Source organism: Hemicordylus capensis, chromosome 5 (assembly GCF_027244095.1).
Source record: "Hemicordylus capensis ecotype Gifberg chromosome 5, rHemCap1.1.pri, whole genome shotgun sequence".
Lineage (NCBI taxonomy): Eukaryota > Metazoa > Chordata > Lepidosauria > Squamata > Cordylidae > Hemicordylus > Hemicordylus capensis.
The window spans coordinates 75,151,719-75,165,188 of NC_069661.1; the positions used below are offsets into that span (position 1 = coordinate 75,151,719).

Genomic DNA, 13,470 nt, shown 5'->3' on the forward strand with positions numbered 1-13,470 from the left:
ACTGCCGCATTCTGCACCAACTGTAGTTTCCGTACCACGTACAAGGGCAGCCCCACATAGAGCGCATTACAGTAATCCAGTCTTGAGGTTACCAGCAGATGTACCACTGTTTTGAGGTCGTTCACCTCAAGAAATGGACACAGCTGGCGTATCAGCCAAAGCTGACAGAGGCATTTCTGGCCACCGCCTCAACCTGGGAGACCAGGGAGAGGCTCAGATCCAGAAGCACCCCTAGGCTACGTACCTGTTCCTTCTGGAGAAGTGTGACCCCATCCAGAAAAGGCAAATCAAAATCATCTCTTGAGTTCCGACCCCGCACAATGAGTACCTCCGTCTTAGCCGGATTCAGTCTTAGTTTGTTATCCCTCATCCAGCCCATCACTGACTCCAGGCAGGCATTTAGGGAGGTTATGCCCTCTCCCGATGATGCTGACATGGAGAGATAGATTTGGGTGTCATCAGCATACTGATAGCACCCTGCACCAAATCTCCTGATGATCTCTCCCAGGTGTTTCATGTAGATGTTAAACAACATTGGAGACAATATGGAGCCCTGAGGCACACCATACAAGAGTTCAGAATTTGAAGAACAGCAGTCTCCAAGGGACACCATCTGGAACCTGCCCAAGAGGTAGGAGCGGAACCACTGCAAAGCAGTGCCTCCAACCCCCTCAGACGCTCCAGAAGGATACTATGGTTGATTGTATCAAAAGCCGCCGAGAGGTCCAGAAGGACCAACAGAGTCACACTTCCTCTGTCAATTCCCAGTTGGAGATCATCCATCAGGCCGACCAAGGCAGTCTCCACCCCATAGCCAGCACGAAAGCCAGTTTGAAATATTATTATTCTTATTATTATTATTACATTTATATCCCACTCTTCCTCCAAGGAGCCCAGAGCAGTGTACTACATACTCAAGTTTCTCTTTCACAACAACCCTATGATGTAGGTTAGGCTGAGAGAGAAGTGACTAGCCCAGAGTCACCGAGCTAGTTTCATGGCTGAATGGGTATTTGAACTCGGGTCTCCCCGGTCCTAGTCAAGACTGTCTGGAGCTGAGAGGCCACCACCCTCTCAATTACCTTGCCCAGCCACGCAAGGTTGGAGACAGGCCTGTAGTTGTTCAAGTCCGAGGGATCCAGGGTAGGCTTCTTCAGAAGCCGTCTAATAATTGCCTCCTTAAGACAAGGAGGCATCCTACCTTCCCTTAGAGACACATTTATAATCTCTACCAGGCCATCTACAACAACCCCCAGGCCAGATAATATAAGCCATGTCGGGCAAGGGTCAAGAGAACAGGTGGTAGGCCGCACCATTCCAATCAGCTTGTCCACAACCTCTGGAGTCACAAACTGGAACTGATCCATCCTAATCACACAAGAGGAGTTGCTAGACACCTCCACATCAGACACTGAAGTAATTGTGGAGACGGAGTAAGTCGGCCCGAATACGAGAGATATTTTCCACAAAGAATTCATTAAACACATCACAGCGGGTAATAGATGGTTCAAGGTTCTGATTTAACAGAGGAGGGGCACTCACCAGCCCTCTCACAACCCTGAACAACTCCCCTGGATGTGAACTTGCGGATGCAATAAGGGCAGAAAAGAATTGCTTCTTTGCTCCACGTATCACCTGAGCATAGGTCTTCAAATGAGCTCTATGTTGCAATCTGTCGGATTCAAGACGAGTCTTTCTCCACTTGCGCTCCAGTCGTCTACCTCGCCGCTTCAGCCCCAGTAGTTCTTCCGTATACCAAGGAGCCCATTTTGAAGCAGATTGGAGTGGACACTTAGGAGCAATCATGTCTACTGCCTCAGTGAGTTGGCTGTTCCAATTCTCCACCAGGGCATCAACAAGATCACCAGCAGAGCCAACACTAAATCCCTCCAAGCCTTCTTGATATCCGATTGGATCCAATAACCTTCTCGGGCGGATCATCCAAATAGGTCCCTCCCCCATGCGAAGGTGGGAACTGATTGTAGTCCAACCTTAACCAGATGGTGGTTCGTCCATGACAGTGGGTAAATCACAGGATTCCCCACCCACGGAACAGCACCCTGATCAGAGTGAAAGACCAAATCAAGCGTGTGACCAGCAATGTGGGTCGGCCCCAAGACCACTTGGGATAGGCCCATAGTCGTCGTGGTCGCTATGAACTCCTGAGCTGCCTCAGACAATTCAGTCCCAAAGTGAACATTGAAGTCCCCCAGTACCACAAGCCTGGGGGACTCCAACACCAAGTCCAAGACCAAGTCCGTCAGCTCAGTTAGGGACTCCGTTGAGCAAACGGGGCAATCGGTACACCAACAGTCCATCTCTGGTCCCCAGACTTAAGAACACACATTCGATATGGTCCGACACTCTAACAGGGATCCTGGTAAGGGAAAGGTTATTCTTATAGACCACAGCCACTCCACCTCCCCGCCCACGGTCCCTCACCCGCTCCTCAACAGAGTAGCCTGGAGGAAGAAGCTGGGACCACACTGGGCCCCCAGCCTCCCTCAGCCAGGTCTCTGTAATACATTCCAGGTTGGCACCTTCATCCAGAATCAAATCATGGATAGTTTCTGATTTGTTCTGGACCGACCTGGCATTACAGAGGAGCAAGTTGAGGTTCCAAGGATGATCGGCACTGCTCCCCAAGGTCAAAGAGCTGGCAGGACAGCCGGAAGGGGAAACAGCTATTAGATTTCCAAGTCCCCTTCCCCTGTAACGGCCCACTGACATGCCAACGTTACTTCTTCTGTTCCCCACCAGCACCGGAATGGCCGCCCCACAGTCAGTGGACACGCCCCCTGTCTCCCCATCTCCAGTTAAGCCCAGACACATTCTAAGATTATCTCACCCAGGACAAATTAAAACAGAAGCTCCACTATTAAATGCCCCCTCCCATTTACAAATACCTAAGCCAAGAGACCTGGCTCTCGTCCTCGCTGTCCCCCGAAGTGGCTCCCCCAAAGGGGTGACCCTCTTTGGTGTCACCCCTTTGGTGGCGACCCCGCCGGTGGTGAGCCCGCCACCACTGGCAGAAGCCTATATAGCCCTGAGCAGGCAGCTCTAGGCAGATGGAATGCAGGAAACTGCCAAGTCACCCTCCTCCCTGGCCCCAATCCTGCAAGGCCTCACCTCAGCACAGCAGCCAGTCCTGGGGGGCAGATAACTGACAGGGGGGCAGCAGGAGAAGCAAACAGGCAGGCACCCAGTCTCTCGCCCTGGGGTCTACCTAGGAGCAGTTGTCTCTCCTCTTCTCTCTCCTGCAAGCTTCTCATTTATGACCCCTCAACAATGAGCATTCTGTCTTGCCTGGATTCAACATCAATTTGTTATCCCTCATCCAGCCCATAATTACCTGTAGGCAGGCATTTAGGGAGATAATGTCATTTCCTGATAATGACAACATAGAGAGAGAGATTTGGATGTCATCAGCATATTGAGAGCACCCAGCACCAAATTCCCTAATGTCCTTACTCCGCAGTTTCATGTAGATGTTAAAAAGTATTGGTGACAGAATGGAGCACTGAGGGACTCCATATAAAAGCTCCCATTTTGAAGAGCAACTGTTACCAAGTGCCACCATCTGAAATCTACCTAAGAGACAGAAGCGGAATCACTGCAAAGCAGGGCCTCCTATCCCCAAATCTAATCACCTGATTAGAAGGATACCGTCAGTGGTATTAAAAGCTGCCAAAAGAACCAACAGAGTCACACTCCCTCTATCCATTCCCTGATGAAGGTCATCTATTAGGCTGACCAAGGTCATGTCAACCCCATAGCGATGTTTGGAATGTGTCTAGATAGTGGTTCCCAACAATTTACTGTACTACAATTAGCTACAGTTTATTGTGGCTAGGGATGTTGAGAGTTGTAGTTCAGGAATATCTGGCAGACCCCAGATTGGGAACCACTGATCTAGATAATCCGTTTCCTTCAAGACTGCTTGAAACTGGATAGCCGCCACCCTCCTCTCAATCAGCTTACTCAACCATTGGTTGGGAGTTCTGCTCCATGTGTCTGGACACCATGCTGTCATAGCTGTTTTTAACACAACCCTCTGTTCACATCACAACAGAGCTTCAGCAGAGGGCAGGTGTGGCTCTTCAAAGATTTTGGTGGACAGTACTCTGATATACACTAATGAGCTGCTTATGAGCACACAATAAAGTCTTTGAAAGCTTCTGTAGTACATTAAATGTGAGAATTACTCACTGATGGACATTTATTTATTTAAAATATTTATACCCCTCCCTTCCAGTACAATACTTCTCAAGGCGGCTCACAATATTAATAAACCAGAAGATATAATGTAAAATAAGAGACTAATAAAATTAAACAAGTTAAATTAAACAATTTAAAGCCCAGGTTAGAACGACAATTAAAATTATAGTGGTTTTTTAAGTTTCAAATTAAAGTTATTTAGAACTATAAAAACTAAAGAACCTACCAGATATAAGCAGCAGATAAAATATACATTTTTTTAGAAACACTGAGGGAGGGAGCATGGCAGCACTGTTCGGGGAGGGCATTCCAAAGCCAAGGGGGCACAACCCAAAATATCCTGTCTCTAGTCCTCACCAACCGTATCAATACAATTACTTGAAACTTGCCTCTTTGAGAAGAAACTGCACCGAAAACAAGAAATAGAGCTTTGAAACCATCAGATTTTTAGGTTGTTCAAAGGACAGAAGTGAATTCTTCAGTAATGATACAACCTTTTGAATGAAAAAAAAATTATTACTACATATACTAATATATCATACAGTGTAATCCTATGCATATTTACATAGAAGTAAATTCCACTGTGTTCAATCGGATGTAGCACTGAGGATATCTTATTGCTTGGTCACTTATGCAGTTGAATGTGTGTGGAAAGCCACAACAATTGCAGACCAAGGCTGATGCGTGATGTCATTCAGAGGAATTGTTGTGCAGAAGGATGTTGGCTTCAGTGGTTCCTGCAGAATGTTACATTGTACTGAAACCTGTCTAATGACCTGAGCATATTGGGCTTGAATACCCATTGAGAAACCTTCTAAGGGAAGGAATAATCTCTAGGAATGTGCACGGAACCGGCAGGGGCCGGTTTGAAGGCGGGGGAGTGTGCACTTACCCTCCCCCCGCCGCATTTCCCCCAATGGCGCTCTCTTATAAACCGGTCCGGTGGGACAGCAGTGTATCTCCCTGCCGCCCCGTTCCCTCCTCGGTCCAGAAGTGACCGGAAGAACCCCATGCATATGTCCTGTTCCCTCAGTCTGGAAGTGACTGGAAGTACCCCGCGTGTGTGCACATGTCGAGTTCATGCACACGAGTGAGTGCAAAATGCGTGCATGCGCCTGATGTGCACACACACATAGGGGACTTCCAGTCACTTCCTGACCAAGGAGGGAACAGGGCAGCAGGGAGGTACGCTGCCGCCTCGCCAGACCAATTTTATGAGAGCGCCAGCAGGGGAAATGTGGCAGGAGGAGTGCAGCCTTCCGTGCCCTTAAAGGTGTCCGCTGGCTGTTCGAATCTGTTTGGAGGCCCGTAAAAGGGCCTCCAGCAGGTTAGTGCACATCCCTAATAACCTCAGAGGGCCTCACCATATTATTTGCAATAAAAGAATAGAAGACTTCTGCATTTAGTGCTGACTTTAATATACTAAATAAAGCAATAAGAAACACTTTTGGAAATGAGTATTTTAAAAAGTTACCAAAATGTTGAATTTGAGGAATTTAAGGTTTTGTCAGAAAATTAGAGATTCATACGTTTAAGTTCAAAAAGCTTCAGAAATAGTTTTCATTAAATGATAATTTACTTCATAGGACAGTGCAGATTACCTTTCCTCTTGCATCAGCTTTGTCCTCTGCTTCTGAAGCAAATGCCATGAGTCTCAATATCAGAGAAACAGTCAGAAAAAACTGGCCATGAGTTTGGGGTACATTAGATTTCACAAGCTTCTCAATTTTTGACAGTGAAATATTATAAAAATATATATTTCCCAACAAGTGATAGTCACGTTGCCCGGCACGTCCACACATCTAAAAAGAAATGATCATGAGCTGCAAGTTTTTAATAGTTTCTTATCCAATTAAAAACAGACTTATAGTCACAATCCTGTCACAACAGGGGGAGCAAGGTGTGCATATATGCATGCGCCCTGTATATGCAGAAATCCACAGGGTGATTCCACTGTTGCTTCCTCAAAGCACATATTCCATCACATATGCATTTTTTCCACATGCAGAATTTCCCCCTACATGGTGGTGAATGGGGAAGTTCATGTTCCTATATGAGTCTCCAGACTGACAAGAAATGCAGGATATAGGCATATATATATTTATTAACACAGAAAAACGGTTTTGTGGAATTTTGAGTTAGACTTCATCAAGAAACATGATGGTGATGCAAATAATATGACTTCATACCTAGGAAATGTGCTTTTTATTCCTCCTCCCAAATATGAATTTCTAACATTGTACCTTAATTTATTTTTTAAAAAACCCAAAATGTCAGTACCCATCTATAGTTCAGAGCATCCAAATATTCAGAATTTTGCACAAAGACAACAGATTTACATGGCGTGTTAATTCCCAAAGCCAGAGTTCCTGTGGCTGTCACAACCTAAAAAACAAAAACAAAAAAATGGTAGGAAACAGTGGCATTTAACATGGATGTATTGAATAATGCCACTGCCACTATTTCTAGTTCCAAAGTGAGACTAGAAATAGTGACATAAATAAGAAATTTGAATTAAAAACAGATCAAAATAATAATCATAACCAGGAATATTTGAAAATGTTGAACAGGGCCAGATTTCACATTCACTAGCTCCAATAATTGGCAACTCATGGATGGAGCGGTCCTTTCATGAGCAGGGGTGTATCTAGGGTGGGGCAGGCAGGGCACGTGCCCCGGGCACCACTTGAAGGGGGTGCCATTTTCTAAAATTAATTTTTTTTTTAAATGGCTGCTGAAAACAAAATGGCCACCGCACATGCTCAAATGGCACCTGTGATGTCCTAGGCCATGCCAGGATTCACAGAGGCCATTTGAGCATGCACGGTAGTCATTTTGTTTTCAGCAGCCATTAAAAAAATAAAAATAAAAAATGGCCACCGCACATGCTCAAATGGTCCCTGTGAGGCCCTAGAGGCCAGCAGGGGGAGGGGGGACCTTTGCAGACATCTCCCCACGGCCTTTAAGAAGCCCCCCGAAGGGGCTACAGGTTACAAAAAATTGATTTAATATAATATGTCATTGTACACATACTTAGTTTGGCACTATGTACAGAGAATCAGGGCTTGTGAATACTGAGCTGAAGCTTATGAGCTAGGATTGTATTCATTTCCTCTTACTTTGCTTCTTGTGATAAGTGAGTTAAATGTGATGTCTTAATAATATGACTATTAATGGTGAGTTTGTCTTTGAATCAGTGTGGAATCCTTAGTATTAAGGCCCATTGGGAGTTTCTTGCTCTCTTTCTCTCATTTTAACTGTCTTTCTGAAATACTAGAATATATTCCAAGCAGTGACACAGTTTACTCTGCATATCCTTTAATTATTTTCAGAGTAAAAAAGTCAAATTCTCCATTTATTTTTACAACTTATGTAATAGTGATGCTACAATGCATAGTAGAGAATTAGACAGGCAATTCTGTTTAGTTTTCCAAGTATACCTCCACATAGTTTTTGGGTATTTCATGAGCCCCAGCATACTGAAATTTGTAGATTTCCAACATTTTTTTGGTCTGGCTACATCCACTGCTAAATATTTTTTGAAATATTAAAAGATTAATGAGCTTGACTTGTATTTTTCAGCTGATATTTGGTAAAGTTATCTGAAAGATGGGTGTCAGATGTTTGGACAGGGGGCGCAATTTCAGTGCTTGCCCTAGGCACTATTTTCCCTAGATACGCCTCTGTTCATGAGGCAAGGCAAGAAGGTTGCCTCAAGTGGTAGATTATTGAAATGCCAGCAGGGTGACAAGATACCTCCCACCACTGGAGCAGCTCTTTGAGACTGATATGGCCCTTGCAAACCTTACCTCACATTCTTTACAAAGCTTGCAAAGACCATGAGGAAGGAAGAACATTCCTTCTTCCCTGTGTCCCCTTTAAAGTATGCAAGGATAAGTTTTGAAAGGGGGCTCCCCCCACCAAAAGCATGGGGCAAGTCAGCATTTGGCACCTTGGCCAGACAGCATTTGGCACTGCAATACCTTGGGCTGCCCTTTCTCATGGAAACTGGTAAGCTCAAGAAGACTTGAGATCAACAAATACAGGATTACTGTAATCCCCATCCCGCCCGCCCCGCCCCCGGCCGGCTTTTTATTTTTCAACCTTTACAGTATATCATAACTCCAGCATTACTTCAAAATATAGAAACAAGTCCCAGAGTTTACCAGTGTTGACACCCTGGGGAACTGGTTTAATAAACCAAGAAGTTTTCAACTGAGGAAATTTATGGGGGAGTACTCAAGCTTGTCATTCATTCTCAATCCAACAAACCATTTTAATAGCTAAAAAAATATTAAAGCCAAATAACAAAACAATTTATTTACAAACTAATGAGTGAGGCCCATCTTTGCCAGGACAATTTTGCATACACATTAAATTAAATATATGTATTTATATGTAAATTACACTTATTAAATTAAATATATGTAATATAATTTTTTATTAATTTGCTTGTAAAAAGTAAACAAAGAGACAGTCTGAAATTTGTAGGATTTAAATTTCAAACATTATTCATTTTACCAGATTACCATAAGTCTGAATCGTAATGAATGTGACTCTAAGAAAGATCTTCTGCTTCTATTGGCATGAAGTTGTTTTGGAATTATTTATCTGATTACTAAGTGTTAAAAATATGTCGAGAACAACAACAATTAATATATGATTATTATATTCACAATTTCTTCTAAAAATACAAATAAATTATTTAAACCTCTCCCCAAGCATATTTTCATGTAAAAAGTAGTGCATTCAGCTAATTTCAGTGGCAGAATTGTTTATGCAAAATTTGATATCTTTATGTCATCGGGAAGTATGACTATTTCACACAAATTCATCAATATATGTAATAGATGCCTAGAGGGAAATGGCATTCTAAGTTAGTCATTTGTCCTTGTAACTTGTCCTATTAATTTCAGTGGGACTTTTGAGTGATTTATAGTCAGAATGTAAGCCAATATAATTAATATTACAAGAAAATGGCTTTTGATTTTCAAAGCTGGTATTAGAATATATACAGGAAAAATCTGGGGAAATGGACAAACCTGGATAAATCCCATTTTGAAAAGGATCTCTACAAATTGTTTCCCTTTTTGTTCCAGAAAGGCATGATGGTACCCAATGCCTCTTAGTGCCAGTTTTTTGAGATCTTCATGCTTTGCTATGAATCTTGCATAATCAAATATCTTGTGCAAATCCTACACAAACAGAAACAAATATATAGTTTGCATATCAAACTTAATTACAATAGCTTCATTTTAGCCAGTGCTAAAATGGAAATAGTTCAGTGTAGAAGTGCCTCCTTTGGTTGCTTTCCCAACTTCTTTTGCAGAGACCTTGAACCTGCCTTGTGAACAGAACAATGATTGTATTAAACAGGCACAACTGACATAAGGGCTATTCTCACGATCAGCAAAAATCGGGAGACCCTAGCCCGATTTTTGCTGATCGTGAGAACCACCAGGCTTGGCTGGTGGTTCTAGTCAGTAACCCACTCAAGTACCCCTCCTGCCCTTAGCCGGGGTTTGCGGTAGCCGTGGGGCGGCTACTCGTGAGTAGACCCCCAGAATGGAGGCGAAAAGCCGCCTCCCAGCTCCGGGGGTCTCCCCAGTATGCTCTGCGCGTTCACGCAGGGCATACTGGAGCTTTCAGGGGCTGCACGGCCCCCGAGCTCCCCAGCCCCCGCTGGCTCCGTCACGGAGCCAGCAATCATGTGGGTGGCTGATCCGGCCGTCCAGGGCTCCCTGCCCACTCTCCCTGCGCACTCACAAAAACCGGGTCTCACTGATCGTGAGACCCGGTCCATTGGCTGACATCCAATCTAGCACTGTCTTGGTTCAGCAGCCTTCTCATCCAAACTCAAGCTGCACCATTGTGTGAGAGGAGAGAGGTGATTTTCACTGATCTCTTCCTCATTCTAATGCCTATTCTTGATCCTGAGGGTCATCTAGCCTTCAGGGACATATTTTCAGGACACATAATGAGCTTCAATGGAAAGAAGAAACTGGCTAAAATTTTCCCTCACACAACGGCTCCGCTTTAGTCTGAATGTTAGCACTATTGTGATATGACAGTCTGGATGTCTGACACTATTAACAGAGGACATTTTGATAATAGGATGGAGGGGAAGATGAATACGAAGAAGAAATGTTTGATGCTGATGTTAGCCCTATTCAGCAGGAATTATGTATTATCTAGTCCTTAACACAATGGAAACAGTGGCTACCAAAGAAACTCCACACATATTCTCCCTTAAATACAATGCCCAAAGAGCCTTTGTGGCAATCAAAACCAGACAACTGGTTTTCCCAATCATAAAACCAGCCCAGCCCACCGCAAAATGGCTTCCACTTTCCCCTATCCGCTGTGGTCAGCAGGTGGTCCTGTAGGTCCAAAAAAAATGTCCCAATGTTCCCATAGGATTCTTTTTCTTTCTTCAAAGAAACTTGTATTGAAATGGAAGGTGTTTTCTGTTTTGTAATTATCATGTTTTGTAATTATCTGCAGCACTATATATCATTCCTCCTCACACCAACATCCTAATTAGAACTTCCCCTCCTTCCAATTGCAATGTGTTGTGGTCCAGGCCTGATTTATATACTAAATATGCTCATTAGCTAGCATACAAAATTAGGCCTGTCTCATAGTGTCACCAAGTGACCAAGTTCTTTTACATAGTGACCATGTAGGATCTGGGCGCAAGGAAGAAAGGAGATCAAACCAATCCTAAATGATTCAATGCGCTCTATTGAGTATAAAGGAATAACAACATCAGAAAGCAAAACATTCTATCAGCATTACTAACAGTATTTCAACCCTAGCCAGCATCAATATTCACCCAGTGTTCCTAACTAACATATGTGTGTGTATTAAATCTTCCTAGAGCCTAATACAATTCAGATATAAATGGAAAAGGAAGGCTGAGGGCTGGCATGGTTTGGGGAGATCAGGAATTAGTAGAGGGAAGGGGGGGAGAGAATGGAGGGATCCAAGGCTTGTGGAGGCAGCATATTACCAGGATCAGAGGCTTGAGAGCGGTGGATCTTTCAGCTGAAGGAGCGAGGCTTCTGGCTGGAGACAGGAGCTTTTGGATCAAGCATGCAGTTTGCTCAGAGCACGGCTGAGAGTCAGAGCACCATGGCTGGGGAAGTCTTGACTTCTCACTGCGCAGTGGAAAAGTCACAGACAGTTCCTGTCCATGGACAGAGTTCCTGCTTGTTGCCCCGCGGCTTAGCAGCAAACTCTGGGATTGCTTGTGAGCAGATCTTGCTTGTAGGCACAAGATTGCTAGCTCTCTGTCCAGTAGCCTCATTCTTTATAGTTGTATTTTCCTTTGATCTCTCATAGAGTCTATTCAAATCTCCTCATCTTTTCCTGGGTCCCCAAAAGGTGACAACTTGCTGCTACCTTTTGGATATTATCTTTTAATTATTCAGGATATTGGCCAGTCCAGAGAAATCTGAATCCCATCTTCTGTAAACTGTGAGCTTAGAAGGGGGGGGACACTGCCCAAAGCAAATCTGCATCTCTGAGCTGCAAATGGGCATCTTCCCAGATTTGCCAGCCTGACCCCAAAAAGGTGTTAAAGTGTTAGTAAAGTAAGAATTGAAGTCTATAGGTGTTTTCTTTGTATGCATCTACCTATGTTGAATTTCTATAGAGAGCAATTGAGTCAATCATTGACAAGGATTAACATGGACTTCTTGCAACAGGAGAGGGGAGATCAGCCTCTGGCCTCTTCCACAGACATTATCTGGTAGTGAGTCATATTTTAGCATTTGGATTGTTCTGGCCTGGCTTTTGTGCTTCCTTGAGTACCCATTTCACAATACAATGCTGGATCGCCTCTTCCCTCACAGACCAGTTGAGATCTGGGGTGTCAATTCACCCTAAGCCCAGGCATTAATTGAACTCTTAATATAAAATGAAATCAGACATAGGCCTGAATTCCATATACTTCTGGGTTGGTACCTCTGAGTCTAATATGTTGTGGTGCCCAAAACAAATGGATTCCCCTGATTTCCCATCTGAAAACTTGGTTAAACTGGATGAGATTGCACTGCAGCCAGTACTGAAATCCTTGCAAACTTTAGTCCTATTGAGACATTATTTGAAGAGATGCTGTACTTGGCTATACCATCTAAAATGGGGCTGGAAGTCTCGCCCTGGCCCAGTCACTCACCTCCACAGCTTGCCACTCATGATTACAGTGGCATTCATCTGAAAAAATGAACACCATTTCCATAATGGGCAGGTGCTTTTGTGATCAGAAGACTGGATTGTATGTTGAGGCAAGCTTGTGACGCAGTTGAAAGCTGTTCTGTGAGGTAATATATGTTACAGGGAGATAAAGAACAACAGAGTTTGGAGTGGACTCAATGTTAGAAGAAAGTGTAGCAGATAAAAGGAGTGAATTGATTCAGTGATGAAACATTCCTTGGCATATCCTGAACCCTCAGACTGGGAGGGGGAAGAAGCAGGCACATATGCATCCAATATGTAAGAAGATGGGGTGAGGGCCACATGTAATTTTTTTTTAAAATGAAAACAACTTTTGGACTTGAAAACATGTTAGGACACTTGGACTGCAGGGAAGGGAATTAAAATAATGTAATTCTGGACCAATCGAAAGAGCACACCTACATGGTATTTAAACACACTTAAGCTATAAAAGGGAATCTGTCAATATCCAAGTCAGGGCAGGACATCTTATCTGAAATATGTTCATGCTGCTCAAATGAAGAAAACATCCAACTCTGTAACAAGTAAGGACCCTGTCTTTCGCCCAGTGCCTGGACAGCACTGTTGTGGGAAGCAGCGAGGCACAGTGGGTAAAATTAGCTTCATAATAGTTAATTAGATATTAATTTACGTTAATTTAGGGCAGCTTAAGGAAGGTGTGTGTGTGTGTGTGAGAGAGAGAGAGAGAGAGAGAGAGAGAGAGAGAGAGAGCGCGCAAGCTGGGCACTGTTACTCTGGATTACTGTTTGTGGATTGATTGATTCAAGGAGGACAAAAGGAAAACTCTTGTTGTACTCTTGTATTTAAGCTTTTGGGCCATTATGAAAAATAAACAATGCCTTATTCAGCACACTGCTTCTGGTTTTACTCCTCCATCTTAGGTAAAAGATTCCAGGTATTGTTAGAATTCCTACAAAGGTCCAGAGTTCTTGGGTTTGGAGTTACTTGGCATCTTTTAAGTCTCCTTGTCCTTAAACATGATGGTAAAAGATAATATCTGCAGAACTGAAAGTG

At 43.6% G+C, this 13,470-nt stretch overlaps 1 protein-coding gene across 6 annotated transcripts in view; it reads right to left on the bottom strand.

Moving 5' to 3' along the window:
- The window catches only part of LOC128328403 (probable ATP-dependent RNA helicase DDX60), a 112,616-nt gene that overhangs the window by 14,331 nt on the left and 84,815 nt on the right, over positions 1–13,470 (bottom strand). For 5 of the 6 annotated variants that reach the window (XM_053258368.1, XM_053258364.1, XM_053258365.1 and 2 more), the window contains 4 exons: positions 9,261–9,413; positions 6,499–6,603; positions 5,820–6,020; positions 4,608–4,712 (listed from right to left, as the gene is read on the bottom strand). In XM_053258368.1, the coding sequence (XP_053114343.1) occupies positions 4,608–4,712; positions 5,820–6,020; positions 6,499–6,603; positions 9,261–9,413 (564 nt within the window). The remainder of the gene's footprint in view (positions 1–4,607; positions 4,713–5,819; positions 6,021–6,498; positions 6,604–9,260; positions 9,414–13,470) is intronic. The other variant, XM_053258366.1, reaches the window with a different exon arrangement.